The 20,812-nt window shown below is 47.1% G+C and overlaps 1 protein-coding gene and 1 non-coding gene across 4 annotated transcripts; both read right to left on the bottom strand.

The window, feature by feature from the left end:
• Positions 1-391: 391 nt before the first annotated feature.
• Positions 392-19,705, bottom strand: ELSPBP1 (epididymal sperm binding protein 1). 3 transcript variants are annotated; one of them, XM_047793334.1, is made up of 7 exons: positions 19,629-19,705; positions 13,341-13,429; positions 8,971-9,108; positions 4,998-5,144; positions 2,400-2,558; positions 1,592-1,756; positions 392-776 (listed from the first exon to the last, which is right to left on the bottom strand). In XM_047793334.1, the coding sequence occupies exons 2-6, from the start codon at positions 13,408-13,410 to the stop codon at positions 1,599-1,601; spliced, it is 672 nt and encodes a 223-aa protein (XP_047649290.1). In that variant the 5' UTR covers positions 13,411-13,429; positions 19,629-19,705; the 3' UTR covers positions 392-776; positions 1,592-1,598. The 3 variants fall into 3 exon arrangements, with proteins under 3 accessions (XP_047649290.1, XP_047649292.1, XP_047649291.1); XM_047793336.1 differs by lacking the exon at positions 2,400-2,558; XM_047793335.1 differs by lacking the exons at positions 392-776; positions 19,629-19,705 and having other exon boundaries at positions 1,599-1,756; positions 8,971-9,099; positions 13,332-13,410.
• On the bottom strand, positions 3,746-3,817 carry TRNAD-GUC (transfer RNA aspartic acid (anticodon GUC)). Its single transcript has one exon. It is a non-coding gene; the product is annotated as a tRNA-Asp (tRNA).
• Positions 19,706-20,812: the final 1,107 nt, after the last annotated feature.

Genomic DNA, 20,812 nt, shown 5'->3' with positions numbered 1-20,812 from the left:
CGAAAGGGAAAAAAGGTCACCATTAAATTTCCACGTTGCTCTCACATTTCTGCAACATCATTTTAATCTGACAATCAGATTGGGGCTGAAAGTGGAACAGCGAAAATCTGTTCCTGATGACTGGTGGTAGCGATGGGCCATGGAAGTAGTTGCTCGGAGGATTTTACAAGAGAGACGGAGGACAGAGGGAGGAGGAGCAGGAGGGAGAAGTGCAGGAAGAGGAGGAAGAGAAGAAGTAAGAAGAGGATGGAGGGGAGAAGAACAACAACGTGAGGTTGCGTCTGGGCTCCCAGGGAAACAGATTCTGTCATCGATTATTGATGTCTGTCATGGGTGCGGCACAGGGGATAGCTGAGGCAGTCTTGCAATGAATTCTGTACCCTCCGTTGACTTACTAAGTTATTTATTAATGATGTAATAAGTATCTACAGATGCTCCACCCGAATCGGTGGTTTCCCAGAAAGAGATGGCAGGCTGCAATTACTTCCTAGGGCCCCTGGGCAGAGAATCTGATCTCCCCACCATGCGACTGACCAGCCCAGTCATATGGGCTCATTCTAGGAGGCAGAAAAGAAAGGCAGCCCCAGAGTTAATTTTCCTTGATTGATAGCGGTGCCACATTTTCACTTCACAGAGGACCCGGTGAGTAAGCTAGCCGGTGGACAGCGTCTTTCTAAAGGTGATTATCCTAAGCTTGAAAGATGTGATGAAAACGGCGAAGCAGGCTCCAGACTGAACACGTCAGTCAGCCTCCCCCTAATGATGTGTCTCCCTCCCTTGAAAAGAGAATCAAAAGCCAGCCTTCAGGTAATAGGTACGCATTGACCGCAAATGTCCTAGGCATTAAAGAGTCACTTTGTACTGATTTCCCAGACGCAGTCGAAGTGAGGCGAAGCATCTGAGCCAAGAGAAGGTAGACAGCCCGGCCCCTCACCCAGCTCACGGGATCAAGTCAGTGAATAATAAGCACCCCGTCACCTCAGTGGCGATAGGTTTGCTGGGAAAGGGACCTGCAAGGAGATAGTTCTGCTCTGATGATCAGAAGTTAGAGGCTGGGCTAAACATGTTCTCAGCCTTAGCCACGGACTGGAGACCACTGTGGGTGCTTATTTATTTATTTTTTGGTCTTTTTGTCTTTTTAGGGCATATATGGAGGTTCCCAGGCTAGGGGTCCAATGGGAGCTGCATCTGCAACCTACACCACAGCTCACGACAATGCCGGATCCTTGACACACTGGGCGAGGCCAGGGATCGAAACTGCGTCCTCATGGGTACTGGTCAGATTCGTTTCCGCTGAGCCATGACGGGAACTCCCAGACCTAATATTTGGAACGACACCTTTCTGGATTCGAAATCATTCGCCCACCCCCTTGCCCTGCTGCCCTGCCTGGCACCCCGATTTCTTCCAGGCTTCTGATTTGATAAATTGTCCCAGTATTCCCGCCACCGCCCCCCCCCCCCACCTCTGTTGAGTCCAACCTTTGCTCTGAAAAAATAGAACACACCTTGCTGGGAACCTCAGCGAATCACACTGGAAGGGAACAGACTCCCTCTCCCACGGGCGATGACCCAGCTCTTCTGTCCGCCTTACCTCTGCATCAGCAATACACCCAGGTGTGGTCCTGGTCGTAGTTGTAAGAGGTGGCACACCATAAGAGGTTCTCCTTGGATCCTTTGGTGGTGCAATTAAAATAATTCTTGTTTTTGTAGTTGAATGGGAAATGGCAGGGAAAGCCAGGAACCAGGGAGGAAATTCCTAGGGAGAAGAGGGGGAGAAGACAGAGGTGACTCCAATTATACAAGGTTACACCAGTTTATAGAAGGGACTTGAGCGTAGGTGGGTTTTGTTAACTGCAGGAGATTCGGGAACCCATCTATATATTAAGTCCTTTGAATTGGCTTTACCATCCTTCTAGTTCCCTCAATAAAGTTTTCAAAGCTTCAGTGTGTACTTACTCTGGGTTTGTAGGAGGTATTGCATATTTTGCAGATTTTATATTTGGCTCCTTTCTCTTGGTTTGGTTTTGAGTTTTGTTTGTTTTTGTTTGTTTGTTTGTTTTTGACCACACGCGTGACTTGTGGAAGCTCCCAGGCCAGCAATCAAATCCGTGCCACAGCAGTGACCCGAGCTGCTGCAGTGACAATGCCAGATCTTTAGCCTGCTGCCCCACAAGGGAACTCCCTCTCTTGGGTCTTAAGCAAACCTGACCTGTTGCCTTAGGGCGTGGTTTCTGCTCTTTGCTCATCAGATCCTCCAGGGTAGGAGTCCGTCCTGGTCATCACTATAGCCCCAGTGCTCAGCTCAGGGTCCGGCACACAGCAGGGCTGGAGTAGACGTTTGTTGAGTGACTAAATGAAGGAATCCACCCATGCCCACCCAGTCCCCTTCCCGTGGTTACTGGTGTCGGCACAGAGACTCCACTTTCCGTCCATATCCATGTTCTCCGTAGTCGGGCACCAGAGCTTGTTGCTTTCATCCTCGAGGCATTCAGAGATGATGTGGTTTCTGTACTTGGAGGGGAAGATGCAGGGCTTGCTGAAAGAATTTCCCCCATACTCTGAAAGTAACGATGGAAATGTTACAGCTCAAGAAGAGATAATAGAAAGGGCTTTCACTGATCACACAAAAAACAGTGCCATGGAGGAGTTCCCGTCATGGCTCAGTGGTTAACGAATCCGACTAGGAACCATGAGGTTGCGGGTTCGATCCCTGGCCTTGCTCAGGGGGTTAAGGATCCGGCGTTGCCGTGAGCTGTGGTGTAGGTTGCAGACGAGGCTCGGATCCTGCGTCGCTGTGGCTGTGGCATAGGCCAGTGTTTACAGCTCTGATTCGACCCCTTGCCTGGGAACCTCCATATGCCGCGGGAGCAGCCAAAGAAATGGCAAAAAGACAAACAAACAAAAAAACAGTGCCATGGGGAGCTCCCTGGGAAAGTAATACATTTATTCTTAAAGAAGAGCTAGCATCAGCTCTGTGATCTATAAAAACACTACTTGCCATAAAGAAGTACAAATAAAAATACCACAGGTTAAGGATCTGGCACTGGCACTGCCGTGGCTCAGGTCCCTGCTGTGACATGATTTCAATCGCTGGCCCAGGGACTTCCACATGCCACAGGCATGGCCCCCCAAAAAAACCCACACAAAAACTGCCAGGCTTCATTTATTTATTTATTTTTTGGCTTTTTAGGGTGGAACTCTTGGCCTATGGAGGCTCCCGGGCTAGGGGTTGAATCAGAGCTGCAGCCCCCAGCGGACACCACAGCCACAGCAACACCAGATCTGAGCCATGTCTGCGACCTAGACCACAGCTCACAGCAACATCAGATCCTTAACTGACTGAGGGAGGCCAGGGATCAATCCCGAATCCTCCTGGATCCTCATCGGGTTCGTTAACCACTGAGCCACGAAGGGAACCCCCATGCCTTATTTTATAAAAGGCGATATAATACTGACCACTCCCAAAGCAGCTCTTGGTGTTGTAATCATTTCCACTTTATAGATAGGGGAGAACCAAAGCCAGTGACACCCAGTTTACTATGTGTATTAACCAGGCTTTACTGGTCCACAGACCTCAATGACACAACTCTGCTAATCTAGGTCATTCTTGCCCAGGAACATAAAAATTATAAATAACTTTAATGTTCATCTCAGGAATTTCCTGCAAAATCATTTAAATAAGCCTCGGAACTTTTTTTTTTTTTTTTTTAACTTCAGCCTGCAGTCACTTGATATGGGATCTCAGTTCCCAGACCAGGGATTGAACCTGGGCCACAGAGATGACAGCACTAAATCCTAACCACTAGACCACCAGGGAACTCCCAACCTCAGAACGTTGACCTTTCCAAGAGATCGAATCAGAAGACTAAGTCTTCGAGTCTCTTTGAATCCTGAATGTCACCTGTCGTGACCGATGACTTTAAATCATCCATATGATGATCCATACGTAACCCTTATCACATCCCCGCACTGAAAGACCTCAAGACCTCATTAATATCCTGATTTTGTCCTTCCCTCTCCAAGATGCTATTAAGGCTCTGTCAAGGTCTTTCAGTCAACAATATTACTGAATTCAGTAAGCAGTAAACTCAGCATCGCCTAATTAAAAAGGCATTTACCAAATTGCGGGGTCAGGGGGGAAAAGCGTCTCATAGAGCTTCCGTGGAAAGGCTCAGTGGGATGGTGTATAGAGAGCTTCTGGGTCAGAGACCAACATGGAAAGGGCACTTGGGTGAATAGAGCTCCTTATTGAATTGAATAGGCATAGAATTAAGATTAGATGCTAAACGGCATTGAGTGCAGTTAGGGGGGAGCTCCTGTCGTGGCTCAGTGGAAACGAACCCAACTAGTATCCATGAGGACTCAGGTTTGATCCCTGGCCTTGCTCAGTAGGTTAAGGATCCGGCATTGCCGTGAGCTATGGTGTAGGTTGCAGATTCGGCTCGGATCTGGTGTTGCTGTGGCTGTGGTGTCGGCTGGCGGCTACAGCTCCCATTCGACCCCTAGCCTGGGAACCTCCATATGCCATGGTTTCGCCCTAAAAAGACCAAAAAAAGGAAAAACAAACAAAAAAAGAAATGCAATTAGGGTCTGGCATTGAGTGAGCCTAGTTAATGTCAATTCTAGAAACAGAAATTCTTCTGTTTTTTTTTAGGGCCCCACCTGCAGTGTATGGAAGTTCCCTCATGGAGACTAGTCAGATTTGTCTCCCCTGAGCCACAGTGGGAACTCCTTAGAAACAGAAAGTCTTGAAAACCCACATCAGAACCACAGCACATCCTTTTGATCCTCAGGACAACTGGTGTTTCCTGCAGGTGTTGGGGACTTGGGGGAACGTGGGCTCAGGACAGTCCTGTGTCTGTGGCTGGCGAGGTGTACACGCAGAGACGTATTTCCTCCGGTTGCTCTGCTCTCCCCCTGCCAACACCCCATCACGAGGACCAGGGCCATCCACCTTCCTCTCCCCCAAATACGCCATCCTTGCTGCAGTGCCTCACCGTTTATCTCACAGTATTTCCACTGCTGCTTCTCATCAAAGCTGGAGGTCACTGAGCACCACAGCTTTCCGAAGAAGCTGCCTTCCACGATGCAGTTCCTGTGGGACCTTCCCCGATAGATGAAGGGGAAGACACACCGTGGGTAATCTGTATGGAGAGAGATCCATGCGTGATTCGACGTTCTCTAGTCATTCAAAAGACGGAGCCATTTAATCATCCGTCAATCAACCAACCACCAAATTCCAGGACAAACATCTGGTCTGGAAGAGACTTTATCCAGTCATTTTATCGAGTGTTTAGGAAAGAAAGCCTGCTTCTCATACTGTCTCCCTCAAAGCTTCTCCAAGAGGGTCGCTCATCTCAACTCATGGTGCCCCCGCCCTGTTGAACAGATGTAACTTACATCATATTTGGATCTTAAAAACGAATCTGTTATAATCACCAAGAGACCCAAAAGAATAAAGTCAAGACAACGTGTTTTGATGGCTTATGAGGAACAGATGAAGCCAAGGTGTTGATACACAAAACGTGTCGAGAGGACAGAAAAAAAAAAGTCAGTGAAGTCAGATCTAATAAAACTAGCACCTTGCTGCTGGTGCCTCATTGCAATGTCCATAAATAGATGGAAGTCCCCCCCCCCACGAATGTGGTACAACAAAAATAGTTTCTGAAATTATGTTGATCTTGGTGGGTTTATTCAGGCCACATCCACAGCATTCGAAGGTTCCCAGACTAGGGGCTGAATCAGAGCTGTAGCTGCTGGCCTCACCACAGCCACAGCAATGCCAGATCCTTAACCCACAGAGCGAGGTCAGGGATCAAACCTGTGTCCTCATGGATACTAGTCAGATTTGTTGCTGCTGAGCCACGATGGGAACTCCGGACTGCCTCCAATTTGGAAAGAAGTTCTGCTGTGGGTAAAACACTACCAAACAGCCGTGGATGCTACAAAGAAATCATTCATGAAAGGGAGTCAGTCCATGTGGATGACCTCATGCTGTCTTATTTTAAGGAATTGCTGGAGTTCCCACCATGGCACAGTGGGATCAGTGGCGTCTTGGGAGCGCTGGGACGCAGGTTTGATCCCCAGCCCGGCACAGTGGCTTAAGTTCCCAGCATAGCTCCAGCTATAGCTTAGGTCGAAACTGTGGCTCAGATCTGACACCTGGCCTGGGAACTCCGTAGGCTTCAGAGTGGCCAAAAAAAAAAAAAGAAAGAAAGAAAGAAAGAAAAGAAAAGAAAGAAAAAAGAAATTGCCACAGGCACTCCAACCTTCAGCTACCACCACCCTGATCAGTCAGCAGCCATCTACACTGAGGTAACAGCCTCCATGAGCAAAAAAGATTATGACTCAATAAAGGCACAGGAGATGGTTAACAGTTTTAGTGATAAAATATTTTTTAATTAAGGTATTTACTTTTTTAACTCTTTAAATGTTTAAAATGAAGTGTAGTTGATTTACAATGATTTTTAGTTATCTATATTATTTTATACAGCATATATAATGTACATATATATATTCTTTTTCAGATTATTTTCCCTTTTAGGTTATTTTAAACTATTGGTAGGTCCTTCTTATTTATATTTTGTATGTAGTAGTGTGTATATGTTAACCCCAACCTCCTAACTTATTCCCCCCCCCTTCTCCTTTGGTAGCCATAAGTTTTTTTTCTATGCCCGTGGGTCTATTTCTATCTTATTTTATTTTATTTATTTATTTGTCTTTTTAGGGCCACACCCAGGGCATATGGAAGTTTCCAGGCTAGGGGGCGAATTGGAGCTGCAGCTGCAACCTACACGGCAGCTCACGGCAATGTCGGCTCCTTTCACCCACTGAGCGTGCTCAGGGATCGAACCCACATCCTCATGGATACTAGTTGGGTTCATTACTGCTGAGCCACAACGGGAACTCCTGTTTCTATTTTATAAATAAGTTCTTTGTATCTTTTTTTTTTCAGATTCCACGTAAACGAGTATATATTTTTTAGACATAGTGCCATTAAACTTTTAATAGACTACAGTATATTGTACATACTCTTTATATGCACTGGGAAACCAAAAACTTCATGTGACTCACTTTGCTGTGGTATTTGCTTTATTGCAGTGGTCTGGAACCAATCCCACCATATCTCGATATCTGAGGTCTGCCTGTATTGCTTCCAGGTTTTGTTTTGATCTTTCTTTCTTTCTTTCTTTCTTTTTTTTTGGTGGTCTTTTTAGAGCTGCACCCGAGGCATATGGGGGTTCCCAGGCTTGGGGTTGAATTGGAGCTGTAGCTGCCAGCCTACACCACAGCCACAGCAACACCAGATCTGAACCATGTCTGCGACCTACACCACAGCTAACAGCAATGCCAGATCCTTAACCCACTGAGGGGGGCCAGGGATCAAACCTGCATCCTCACGGATACTAGTTGGGTTCGTTAACCACTGAGCCACGAGGGGAACTCCTTGTTTTGATTTTTTAATGCATGGTGGGTTTTTTTGCTTGTTTGTTTGTTTCTTTTTTTTCCCCGTACCCGCAGCATGTGGAAATTCCCAAGCCAGGGAAGGAAACTGTGACACAGCTGTGAGCCAAGCCGCTGTAGTGACAATGCTGGATCCTTAACCCACTGCTCCACAAAGGGAGCTCCTGGGTGCTTTTTTTGCAGTCATTTTTAGTTCATGTAATTGCAGAGATTCTGCTTGGAGGTATAAACCTCTGGCAACTTTTTAATGCCTTTTAGGTTAGTTATGGTCGTGCATGCTTATTACCTTATTATCAATTTCTTTCATTTTATTTCTGTATTATATTACAGTTAAGTGATTACACTGGTTTATTTTGAAATTATGAATATAGCTAGATAATGTTATTTATATAGCTCATTTCAGGATCATAAAAAGGATGTTTCTTCTATTTATTATAAAAGGTGGGTATTTGATCTAAGAGAATGAAGAACTGTGATACCAGGCAAAAGTAAATCCTGAATATTCAAAAGCTGGATACCAGTGGGGACAGTTTCAGTAGCCAACAATAGGTATTGGTTAAAACAACCTAAATGTCTTTTGTTAACAAAAAATAGAAGTAAAAAAATAATGGTCAAACGTGTCTTGGGCTTTAAGAAAAGGTAAACATTTCTCAAATCCCTTTTCTTTTATATTTTCTTTCTTTTTTCCTTATTAATTTAGAAAATCAAGAAAGAGACCAAGAATACAGTGGTTCCCTGTGGTTGGCTGGTTGTTCTTACAGTATTACGAGAGAGAACACCATTTTAAAATTGAGCTATAGTTGCTTTAGGATGTTGTGTTAGTTTCTGGTTTCCAGCAAAGTGATTCACATATATGTGTGTGTGTGTATTCTAGTTTCAGATTTTCAGATTTTTTTTTCCGTTAGTTTATTACAAGATTTTGAATATAGTTCCCTGTGCTATACGGTAGGATCTTGTTTATCGATTTTATACACAGTAGTGTGTATCTGCTAATCCCCAGTTCCTAACTTACTCCCCTTTGGTAGCCATAAATTTGTTTTCTATGTCTGTGAATCTGTTTCTGTTTGTAAATAAGTTCATTTGTAAAATTTTGTTAGATTCCACATATAAGTGATATCATGTGATATTTGTCTTTGACTCCCTTCACTTAGTATGATAATCTCTAGTTGCCTCCATGTTGCTGCAAATGCCATTATTTCATTCTTTTTCATGGCTGAGTAATATTCCATTGAATATGCAGGCCACATCTTCTTTATCGATTCATCTATCAATGGATATATAGGTTGCCACCATGTCCTGGAGAGTGCCGTTTTTAATACTGTTATCCTTCACACTAGTATCCATATTAACATGCCATGTTTGGCCTTCCAGAGCCTTGTCTGTGTGCACACATACATACTATAACTTCTCTGCCAAAAATACGCTCATGTTATCCACATTCATGTGTTCTCTTCTGTAACCCATCATCTTAAGAAACCCGCCAGTGGGACAACATGGACCACTTGCCTTCTATCAAGCAGTACTTCCACTGTCCATCATAAACAGCTCTGGTCGCACACCAAGGGGAGAGGCTGTTGGCTTTGGTGCAAGAGAAATAAGTAAAACCCTTGTAGTTGAAGGGAAAGACACAGGAATCTTTAGTATCTGAGGGACAGAAGGAACAAAACAGGGGATTAGTCTGAAAGCATGAGCCAAGGATGAGACCCAGTCTAGTTTACACAGGGGTCTCAAGTCTACACGTGTAGTCTTTGCATCCAACTTCCTAATGACCTGCCAGGGTGTGTCCTGTTTGTGTTTGGACCAAGAGTATTGAGGATGAGTTTCATACACAGTGAAACTGAGATCCATTATGTCTCCAGACCAGGACTTTGCCACTAATGTCACACAAGATGCACTTAGTGAATCACGAGATCCCACTAGGTCACGTAGAGATGCACATTAAAAAATGTAGAAACGTGGACTGCAAAACTCTGTCCTTTTCCAATGCTCTTTCAATTCTCCTGATTACACAAAAGAGAAAGCTCCAATTTAATGCTAGTGTTTCTCTACCATGCCTCTCATACCTAATAATCCCCCTTTTTAACAACGAAAAAAGAGAGGGCAGGACTCGGACTCAAAACCTTATGTGGACAACAGCATCTAGTAGAATGTAATAATAGGATTTTTTATAGTTTTTTTTTTTTTTTGGCGGGGTGCTATGTGGAAATTCCAAGACCAGGGATGGAACCCACACCACAACAGCAACTTGAGCCACAGCAGCGATCCTGAACCCACTGAGCCACTAGGGAACTCCTATAGCATTTACTTTCATTTGTACTTCTTCTTTTTTTTTTTTTTGTCTTTTTGCCTTATCTAGGGCCACACCCACAGCATGTGGAGCTTCCCAGGCTAGGGGTCTAATCGGAGCTGTAGCCACCGGCCTATGCCAGAGCCACAGCAACGCCAGATCCAAGCCGCATCTGTGACCTACACCGCAGCTCACATCAGTGCTGGATCCTTAACCCTCTGAGTGAGGCCAGGGGTCAAATCTGCAACCTCATGGTTCCTAGTCGGATTCGTTAACCACCGAGCCATGGCAGGAACTCCTATTTGTACTTCTTTATGGCAAGTAGTAGTGCTTTTACAGATTACAGAGCTCTTCTTTGAAAAACAAATGTATTAGGCGTTCCCATGGTGGTTCAGGGGAAATGAATATGACTATTATCCATGAGGACGCAGGTTCGATCCCTGGCCTCGCTCAGTGGGTTAGGGATCCAGCGTTGCCGTGAACTGTGGTGTAGGTTTCAGACATGGCTGGGGTTTGGCATTGCTGTGGCTGTGGCGTAGGCCAGCGGCTACAGCTCTCATTTGACCCCTAGTCTGAGAACCTCCATATGCTGGGGACGTGGCCCTAAAAAGACCAAAAAATAAATGTCTTAAAGTGAAGAAAAGTGGACACATTTAACGAAAAATGCTGAGTGCATCATATTTCTGGTGGCATGCAGATGTGGCGAGTATGGAGGAGGGGACACTTAGATGATAAAAGTTTAGGAAACACAGCTCTTGACCTTTCTATTCTTCTGGACTAGAACATGGGCCTGTGGGTTGATGCATTAGGGGCTCTTAAGTTACATTGCATTTTCCCCCTCTGGGGCTCAGAACTGTTTCGTCTTGATTTGATAAAGTTGAAAGCAGTTGATATTTGGAAAGTGCTTTGAAGGGTCCCTGGGCATGAGAGCTACCCCCCAAAAGTTAGCTATTACCACCATCACCATCATCACCACCATCACTGTCATCACCACCATCACCAGCATCACCATCACCACCACCATCACCATCATCGTCATCATCACCACCATCACCATCACCACTGTCATTACCATCACCACCACCATCATCACCACCACTATCATCATCATCATCCATGACTTTCTTCAACCAGGAGCACCACTGAGTATATGGGATGCTGGTGGTGAAGGGCAGGGCAGGCAGGTACCCCCTGAACATAGAATTAAGTTTATCCTTGGGAGTCGTTAGTAAAAATCAACACATAATAGATCCTGTTAGCCATCTGCAGAGTAAACCAGCAGATGGTCTAATCTTCTTAACTGGGTTAAAATCCTCCATAAGCCAGGCCCTGCTGACCTTCCTGTTCTCACCCCCGACTGACATTTCCTTGACCTTCCTCCATGGTCTCGCTTGTCTCTGGAGTTTTGCTCCTGCCCTTCCTCCTGCTCAGAATGACCTTCCTCTCTTGCCCGCCTACTCCCCACTGTTCATGCATGAGGACTTGGTCCAGCCTAAAGTAATACTCTTCCTCACTCTTCTAATACTCTGAGCCAATCTCTATAAATGCACGTAAATATCATGTAAATATCTGTTTATGTATTTATCACTCCTATTCACTGTGAACTCCGAATGCAGGGCATGACTTTTATTTATTCCTGTGTTTCTGGCCCATAGCACAGAGCCTGGGATTGAGGAATCACTCAATAAATGTGTGTTGAATAAACTAGTCCCCAAATCCAAAATCTGTGCAGAGGGACTTGGGGATACTGAGTTTCAGCACAGGCATGTGGGCGGGGGTCTCAGGAAAGTGTTACAGAAATGAGATGATAGCTAGAAAAACTGATGCATGGAGTTCCCATTTGTGGCTCTGTGGGTTAAGAATCCAGCATAGTGAGGATGCAGATTCCATCCCCGGCCTCCATCAATGGGTTAAGAATCCAGTGTTGCGGTAGTTGTGGCACAGACCGCAGCTGCAGCTCCGATTCAACCCCTAGCCCTGGAATTTCCATATGCCGCAGCTGCGACCATAAAAAGAAATAGAGAAAGAAAAACTGAGACTCAGTTAAGTACATTATCTGAACAAATCATGGGTTCTTAATCTCCTAGAGACTTAGTTCTTTTAGACCCCAGCCCTTCTCTCTAGGAAAATGTTTGTATTTTCCTGTGGTAGAGATGGCTGTGTTCACCAAAATCAGCTTTTTTTCCCTCCTGAATGCACAGCTAAACTATATTTCCCAGACTCCTTTGCATGTAAGCCCCCTGTGAGTTCTGGGGGGAAGTGAGCTATGTCGATTCCCAGCCTGGTCAAAAAGCTCTCCTCCAAGATCCTCCACTCTCTGGATCCCTGTCTATCAACTAAAATCAAAGAATCCACAGAGTCCTCTGACGCCCTAGGGGTGGTGGAGCCCCAGCTGGAAGGAGCTTGGATCCCTGCTGCCCAGGCACACGGTTACAATAGCATTTTATTAATTATGAATAGTAATAAAATTATTATTGTACACTTAAAAATGGTTAGGATGGAGTTCCCATCGTGGTGCAGTGGGAACGAATCCGACTAGGAACGATGAGGTTGTGGGTTCGAGAATCTGGCGTTGCCATGAGCTGTGGTGTAGGTCACCTGCAGATGTGGCTGGGATCTGGCATTGCTGTGGCTGTGGTGTAGACCGGCAGCTGTAGCTCCGATTCGACCCCTGGCCTGGGAACCTCCATATGCCACACTTGCAGCCCTGAAAAGCAAAAAAAAAAAAAAAAAAAAAGGTTAGGATGGTACATTTTATGTTCTGTGTGTTTTACCACAACTTAAAAAAAATTAGTGAGTATAGAAGAAGTGTCTGAGTTGTGGGGGGTGGGGTCCTGAGGTTTCGGTCCATAGAGCCCCCCCCCCCCTTTTTTTTATCCTTTTGCCATTTCTTGGGCCGCTCCCGCAGCATATGGAGGTTCCCAGGCTAGGGGTCAAATCCGAGCTGTAGCTGCCAGCCTTCGCCAGAGCCACAGCAATGCAGGATCCGAGCCACGTCCTCGACCTACACCACAGTTCACGGCAACACCAGATCCTTAACCCACTGAGCAAGGCCAGGGATCGAACCCGCAACCTCATGGTTCCTAGTCGGATTCATTAACCACTGAGCCATGACAGGAACTCCGCCCCTCTTTTTTTTTTAATTAAAAATTTTTTTGGGGGTGCACCTGCAGCAGGCAGAAGTTCCAGGGCCAGGGGCTGAACCTGTACCACAGCAGCGACCCAAGCCACAGCAGTGACAATGCTGGATCCTTAACCCCCTGAGCCACCAGGGAACTCCTAAAGCCCCCTTTTTTAAATGACCATGTTTGCATTCCCCCTCTCATGTGCTGAGTACTGTGAAAGGGGCTCGTGGCTGTTATTTAACCTCCAAAATATCTCCATGAGGTAAATGTCATTATTTCTCTCTTAAGGTTGAGAACTGATTTCAGAGAGGTTACACGGCGTGACCAAGGTCACACAGAGAAAAAGTTGCAGATCCAGGGTTCAACCCTATGTCTGAGATTTCGACTAAGCCTTCTCCTCCCTACTTGGATCCGGGAATCTTTCCAGTTTCCAAATCCTTCCCATCATTTCCCACTATACTCACCTCCACTTGTTTCGTAGGAGTAGAGGATGAAGGCCGTGCATCCCAACAGGTAACTGGACCATCTGTTCATCTCGACTGGACTTTTCTTTCTGGATTGAGGCAAAACAAACATTTTGCTCCAAGGGTTTCCTCTTCCACTAACACCCAAGTTTGATGTCATGGACGCCCTTTTCTTTCTTTCTTTTTTTTAAATCTGAGAGTTGCCACGTTTATTTCAGGTTCTCGCTTTGTTTGTTTGTTTGCTTCTTTTTTGCCACGCAAGCAGTATGTGGGAATTCCCGGGCCAGGGATCGAACCTACACCACACAGTAGCAACCAGAGCCACAGCAGTGAGAACGCGGGAGCCTCAACCCGTTGGCCATCAGAGAACTCCCTGCCGTTTTCTTTCTTATTCCCAGAAGATAATAAAGAATAACTTATTCCTACAGAAAAAATATATATATATACTGTCATTACATAGATGGGGGAGAAGAGGTGTGGCATTTGTTTCTCTATTCCAGGTCAGATGCTCAACACACATTATGCTGCTTGGTTCTCACACATTGTGTGACAGATATTTTTAATCCCCATTTTACAGATGAGAAAATAGGCTCCAGAAGCCAAGTCATCTCCCTGAGTTGGTTACCCAGCAAGGCGATGGCAAGATTCCAACCAACATAAATGGCTCTGAAGCCTCAAGCCATTCTGGGAACCTTAACAAGAGTCTTTAACCTTCCTCATGCATCGCACCCATCTCCTAGGCTGGATATGAAAGTATGTTAACCCGGGAGTTCCCGTTGTGGCTCAGCAGTAACAAACCCGACTAGTCTCCATGAAGATGCAGCTTCAATCCCTGGCCTCACTCAGTGGATGAAAGGATCCAGCGTTGTGGTGAGATGTGTGGTGTATGTAGGTTGCGGACGTGGCTCAGATCCAGCGTTGCTGGGGCTGTGGTGTAGGCCGGCAGCCGCAGCTCCGATTCGACCCCTAGCCTGGGACCTTCCATATGCTGCAGGTGCGGCCCTGCAAAGACAAGGAGGGAAGGAAGGGAGAACAGCAGTTGGGCAGGAGAATCAGTAACGATTCAAACCACAGATCAGCCCTAGAGCAGAGTCATGAGACCTTTCGTTCCTCCCTGAAGGACCAAGACAGATGACAAATGCCTGACACTCATTCCTAAACTGTTTTTACAGAAACCAAACTCCCACCAGATGGAAACTGCTGACCACAAGCACTAAATCCCAGATGGATTGGAACCAGAAGGTCAGGGATGGAGATTCCCAAGATGTCACCCTGTTACCTCACCACCAACCAATCAGAGAACTGTGCACTAGGAACTGGCCAGGAACCATGAGGTTGCAGGTTCAATCCCTGGTCTCGCTCAGTGGGTTGAGGATCCAGCGTTGCCGTGGGCTGTGGTGTAGTTCGCAGACGTGGCTTGGATCTGGCGTTGCTGTGGCTGTGGTGTAGGCCGGCGGCTGTAGCTCCAATTAGACCTCTAGCCTGGGAACATCCGTATGCTGCTGATGAAGCCCTAAAACAGCAAACATAAAAAAAAACAAAACAAAAAAACAAAACAAAACATAAAAACACTTGCCTGAAAGCCATCAGGGAGTTTGGGTCTTTTGAGCCTAGGCTGCCCATGCTCCCTACCTGGCACCCTGCAATAGTTTCTGTACTTTCTTTCACCACAGCCTTGCATCAGTAGATGGCTTTGCTGCACATCGTCGGATGAGTGAACACCAGTTTGATTCAGTATCAATAGGATCACTCTCTCTCTTTTTTTTTTTTTTCAGTGCCGCACCCATGGCATATGGAGGTTCCCAGGCTAGGGGTCCAATAGGAGCTGTAGCCAACTGACTACACCACAGCCACAGCCACAGCCACATCAGATCCTTAACCCACCGAGCAAGGCCAGGGATCAAACCCGCATCCTCATGGGTGCTAGTTGGGTTCGTTAACCGCTGAGCCATGATGGGAACTCCCAGGATCTCTCTTGATGCATGCTTTTAGGCATAGATTCAAGAACAAATATTTATTGGGCCCTTACAATGGGTGGGGTGCAGGGCTAGTTGATGGGGGTACAGCAGTGTGGAAAACAGGCATGGTCCCTGCTTTCGTGGGACCCACAGTCTATGAAGGAGATAGACAAGAAATGAATCAACCCGAGACAAACATATACAATTGATGCTTGAACATCATTGGTTTGAAAAGCAAGGGTCCGCTTATCTGGGAGTTGATTTCAGTGGCAGGCGCGACAGTACTATACCATTCGGGGTTGGTTGGCTCTGACGATGCAGAGTCAGGACCCTCAGACGTGGAGGAGCCATGGATACGGAGGGCTGACTGTACACTATTCCAGATGTTTCGCTTGTGCAGTCAGTGCCCCTGCTCCCCACGTGGCTCAGTGGTCTCCTGCACCTCTTCCTTTGTGCTCCTTCCTTGTTGAGAAGGAGGAGAACAGAGGCTGCAATAAACATGAACCAGGGCATCCAGGAAGGCTCCTCTGAGAATCGGACATGTAAACAGACCAGGAGGAAGAGAAGGATGGGTAGGGATGAGGGCAGCCGGGGTGTGTGTCTAGGGGTCATCGAGGCAGATTCAGAGGATCGGTTCGAGGAGCCAGTCCAACCAGTGTCCGGGGCCCCGAGTGGTGCTTGGTGAAGTGGAGGGAGCCGGACCCTGCAGAGCCTGCCTGATGCTCTAAATGCAACTGGACGCCAGTGGAGGGATTAACGTCAGGGAGAAGTGGCTTACGCATTAATTCGGAAATCTCCACCACACGTGTAAGAACAGCCACAGTCCACACCGAGGGCCTTCTCCTCAAAGCTCATAGCTCATCACTCTTTCCCTCCTTGTCGTCTCAGCTACACTAGGTTTTTTTTCTTTCTTTCTTTCTTTTTTTGTCTTTTTAGGGCCATGCCCTCAGCATCTGGAGGTTCCCAGGCTAAGGGTGAAATTGGAGCTGCAGCTGCCAACCTACGCGACAGCCACAGCCACACCAGATCTGAGCCATGGCTTCAGCCTACCTCACAGCTCATGGCAAGACTGGCTCCTTAACCCACTTCTCGGGGCTCAGTCCTCATGGATACGAGTTGGGTTCCTTATTGCTGAGCCACAGCTGGAACTCCTACACTAGTCTTTTGACTGTTTCCTACAGAAGCCTGCCAAGCCTCCTGGTACCTCAGGGTCTAGCCCTTCTCTCCCCTGGAAGGCTTCCCGCCCACCACACCTCCAGACATTTGCCTGGCTTGCTTCTGTGTGCCATAAAGGATTTTGTGCAGACTTGGGAGTTGATATGGACTGACATTCTGGAAGGTTAATGCTTCTGCTTGGATCAGATCATGGATATTAATAGAAATATGTTGGGGGTGGCTCAAGACTCGGTCTGGACTGTAAAGTGAGCCTTAATAGCTCCATGTCTGGAACATTCAGCTCAGGACCAAGTTATTCCTCAAGCACCAGCGTGTTCAAACTCTTTGGAAGACATGGTGTCCTGACCCATAGGGTAGTTGGAGCTGGCATCTTGCCACTGTCCCCATATTGTTGGCTGATAGAAAAGAGAGGTGCTATGGCTTTGGGGTCAACCCACGGTCAGACGTGGGTGCAGGCTTCCCAATCATCGGGTGAAGGGGAATAAAACCCATCACAAGAATTTATCACGAGTGCAATAGAGGCTGGAACATACTTTGCAAATGGTGCCCCTAGCCTGGGAACTTCCATACGCCCTGAGTGTGGCCCTGAAAAAAAAAGACAAAAAAAAATAGAAGAAGTGCCTCCCTCAACTGGCATGACTTTGTCTACTCAGTTCAAAGTTCGACTTCAAAGCTAATATCTCTGGAGTTACCATCATGGCTCAGGGGTTAAAGAACCCAGCTATTATCCATGAGGATGCAGGTTCGATCCCTGGCTTGGCTTGGTGAGTTAAGGATCCGGCATTGCCGTGAGCTGTGGTGTGGGTCGCAGACGCAGCTCAGATCCCGAGTTGCTGTGACTGTGGTGGAGGCCGGTCACTGCAGCTCCAATTGGACCCCTAGCCTGGGAACCTCCTTGTGCCACAGGTGCGGCCCTAAAAAGACAAAAGAGGAAAACAAAAAACACAAACAAACAAAGCTAATATCTCAATCATGGGCTCAACCATCTGCAATTAATCCTCACCACAATTCCTTGAACCTCCTTGGATCACGGGCCATGCCTCGGGTGCAGCCCTAAAAATAAATGAATCTGTGGGTTCGTCACTGGCCAAAGGGAGAGTAACAGTAAGCACGGTACTTAACAGCTTACCCATCTGTAAAATGGGCATGTTGAAAATTCTGCTTCACAGAGTTGTCGGGAAGATTGAATTAGAGAAAAGATATAAAATACTAAGCACAGCATCCGGTATACAGGAAGTTCCCAATAAATGCCAGCCGTTGAGGACAATGTGGTGCTGAGGCGGGTGGTGGTAATAACATCTCTTTGCCTGGCTAGGCCTGCGGTGGTTAATTAATTAAGAAACTTATTTGGGGAATGTTCTATGATTTTCTTTTCTCTTTTCCTTTTTGTTTTTTACTAGGAAAAGTTTCCCCTGCTGAATGGCATTTCTTTTTTTTTTTTTTTTTGCTTTTTAGGGCAACGCCGTCGTAGCATATGAACTTTCCTAGGCTAGGGTTTGAATCAGAGCCACAGATGCCAGCCTATGCCACAGCCACAGCAACGCCAGATCCGAGCTGCATCAGCGACCTATGCCAGAGCTCACGGCAACACCAGATCCTTAACCCACTGAGCGAGGCCAGGGATCGAACCCGCAGCCTCATGGTTCCTAGTTGATTCGTTTCTACTGTGCCATGACGGGAACTCCTGAATGACATTCTTTATTGTTAATATCTATCCGTCCTCCCAAGTATCTCTCTATCCATTCATCTTTCCATCCATCCTTCGATCAATTCACCTATCCATTATCCATCCATCCATCCATCCATCCATCCATCCATCCATCCATCTTTCCTTCATTCCTTCAATTCTTCCGTCATCCAACCTTTTCTCTACCCATCCAGTAAGTATTCCAGAACCCTACCACCTCTATGAACTGTGGCAACTACCAAAAGAACTGAACACAATTTCTGACCTCAATAGTCAGATATGAGACATGGGCACCCATACCTATCCCTCAATGTGGACAATAAGAAGAGCCACAGCAGGTGGTAGTGAAGTGCTGAGTGGGCGACCAGCCTGCAGCCTCTGCTGTCTGGATTTCTTAAGCCAAAAATGTCACAGTGGAGCAGGGAGCAAAGAATAAACTCAAGCAACTAGGGTTTAAAGTCCACCTCTTCCGTTTATCTCCTGAGTCGTCTTGGAAAGGCTATTTTCACCTCTCTGACCTCCAGTTTTCACGGCTCTTAATCTGTTGAGTGGAAATAATAATCCAGCTGGGGAAACTGTTGTAAGGATTACGGGAGCTTGTGGGCATAAGGCCACTGGACAATAGAGTGTCCTCAAAATACTGAGTCCTTCTGCTCCTCAACTGCCAAGAACCCCAAGTCTGAGCCAAACCCTCTGTGTAAGACTCCCTGCAAACACACGCACATCCCTCTTCTCTTATGCACTTAGGCTGCCTTTGGAGGGAGAAGCAATAGGACCTCAAGACGTTCTTTTTCAATCTCCAGTTCCTCCTTCCTCCACCAGGAGAGTGAGCCTTATCTTAGCAGGATGGTGCAAAAATTCCTGGAACCATGAAGTTATTTGTTCACGACCAGAAACTCAACAGGCAATTTGTCCAGGCTGGTTTCCATCTTTTTTCCCCCAAGCCGGGATAGAGACAGCCTTCCTTAGCCTACCATGGCTACAGGATGGAGCTTCACCCACCCCTCTGAGTTTCTTTACAGAGAAAGCAACCTGCCCCCAAGGCTCCCTGCCCGCTTTCTCTGCCTTTCCGTCTCCGGAGCTGTGCTGGCCAGTGGAGTGGCCGCCGCCCCCTTGGCTCTTTAGCTCTTGAAGTGTGGTGAGTTCTCGTCCGCATAGGTTGGGGTGACATACTGGGCTCTGAAGAGGAAGCATGAAAAGATGCGAAATACCTCATTCACATCATCCTCCGTGGATGACACGTTAAGAGGAGATCATGGTTCTACAGAATATATTAGGAAAATAAATTGCACCTGCTTCTTGTTACTTTTTATCCACGTGGCCCCCGTGATATAGGCAGCTCACGTCCTATTTCCTCCGGCAGACGTCTCGGCTCTGCGCCCCACCTCCTTGCTGCGGGGGTGGGGTGGGGGCATCCCCCCAGGTCCCGCTTCTCACACCCTCCCAGGTTTCCAGGTTGCAGGGTACCTTCGCAAGGGTTCTTTCTTCTTGGCCCTAGGTGTGTCCTCGCTCCCTCTTTCAGGTTCTACTCCCAAGATCTCTGGCTTCTCTGATGGTTTGGGCCCTAAACTTGTCTGTAAAGTGAGACAGCAGCTCCCCAAAGAAGGGTTTTCCGTGGATGGTTACAATCAGGGGACGCTGGGGTGGAAGAGCCCCACAGTTAATGATGTCCCGGGGTGACCTCATGCGTATCTACGAGGTCCCTAAAACTCAATCATGGATATATTAATGGGGTCTTGCAGGGCCTGGGGTCATGGACGAGACTATTAACCAGCAGAGGAGACGGTGCTCCGGGCTGTTCAGCGGCGAGGAAGTGGGTGGGTTTCAGCTGAGTCATGAAAAGCCCAAGGGCCTGAGGATCGTCTGGCGTGAAGGGAGGCGTGGGAGAATCGACAGTAGCTCTCTGGAACCCAGCATCGGATGGTTTCTAAGTTGGAAATTATGGTCCCCCATTCTGGAATTTTCAGATGTCCAAAAAATCCCTCTCCTGGAGTTCCCGTCGTGGCCCAGTGGTTAATGAATCCGACTAGGAACCATGAGGTTGCAGGTTCGATCCCTGCCCTTGCTCAGTGGGTTAAAGATCCGGCATTGCCGTGAGCTGTGGTGTAGGTCGCAGACGAGGCTCGGACGTCCTACGTCGCTGTGGCTGTGGCGTAGGCCAGTGTTTACAGCTCTGATTCGACCCCTAGCCTAGGCACCTCCATATGCCGCAGGAGCGGCCCAAGAAATGGCAAAAAAACAAAAAACAAAACAAAACAAACCCCCCCCCCCCAAAACCCTCTCCTGATGCCCTTTAGCACGGACACCATAGACACTTTCCAAGTGATTCAGTTGATGCCCAAACAGGACACCTGGGTGTTTCAGATGTGAAAGTGAGGCACAGATGATGTGTTTCGGGACTTACCAAGTTGGTGGGGAGGGTGGCACCAGAACCTGTGCAATTGGGGGGCTCGTTGTAAGGTCTCTTTGGGGCCATGTCCTCATGTCACAGGCGGGGGGGTTTTAAGAATAACCTTCAGGGGCTTTCAAAACGAAAATTTGCCGTTTTCTCACTCAGCAGCCACCCCCCCACCCCCACCCTGCCCCGTCTTCTCCAAATCTGTCTCTGTCCCCGCCTTTACTTCTTGCTCTGCTGCATCTCAGGGTCTCAC

The sequence above is a fragment of the Phacochoerus africanus genome, chromosome 8 (assembly GCF_016906955.1).
Source record: "Phacochoerus africanus isolate WHEZ1 chromosome 8, ROS_Pafr_v1, whole genome shotgun sequence".
Lineage (NCBI taxonomy): Eukaryota > Metazoa > Chordata > Mammalia > Artiodactyla > Suidae > Phacochoerus > Phacochoerus africanus.
Note: the sequence above shows the minus strand (reverse complement) of the source record. Positions and strands in the feature narration are given on the sequence as shown.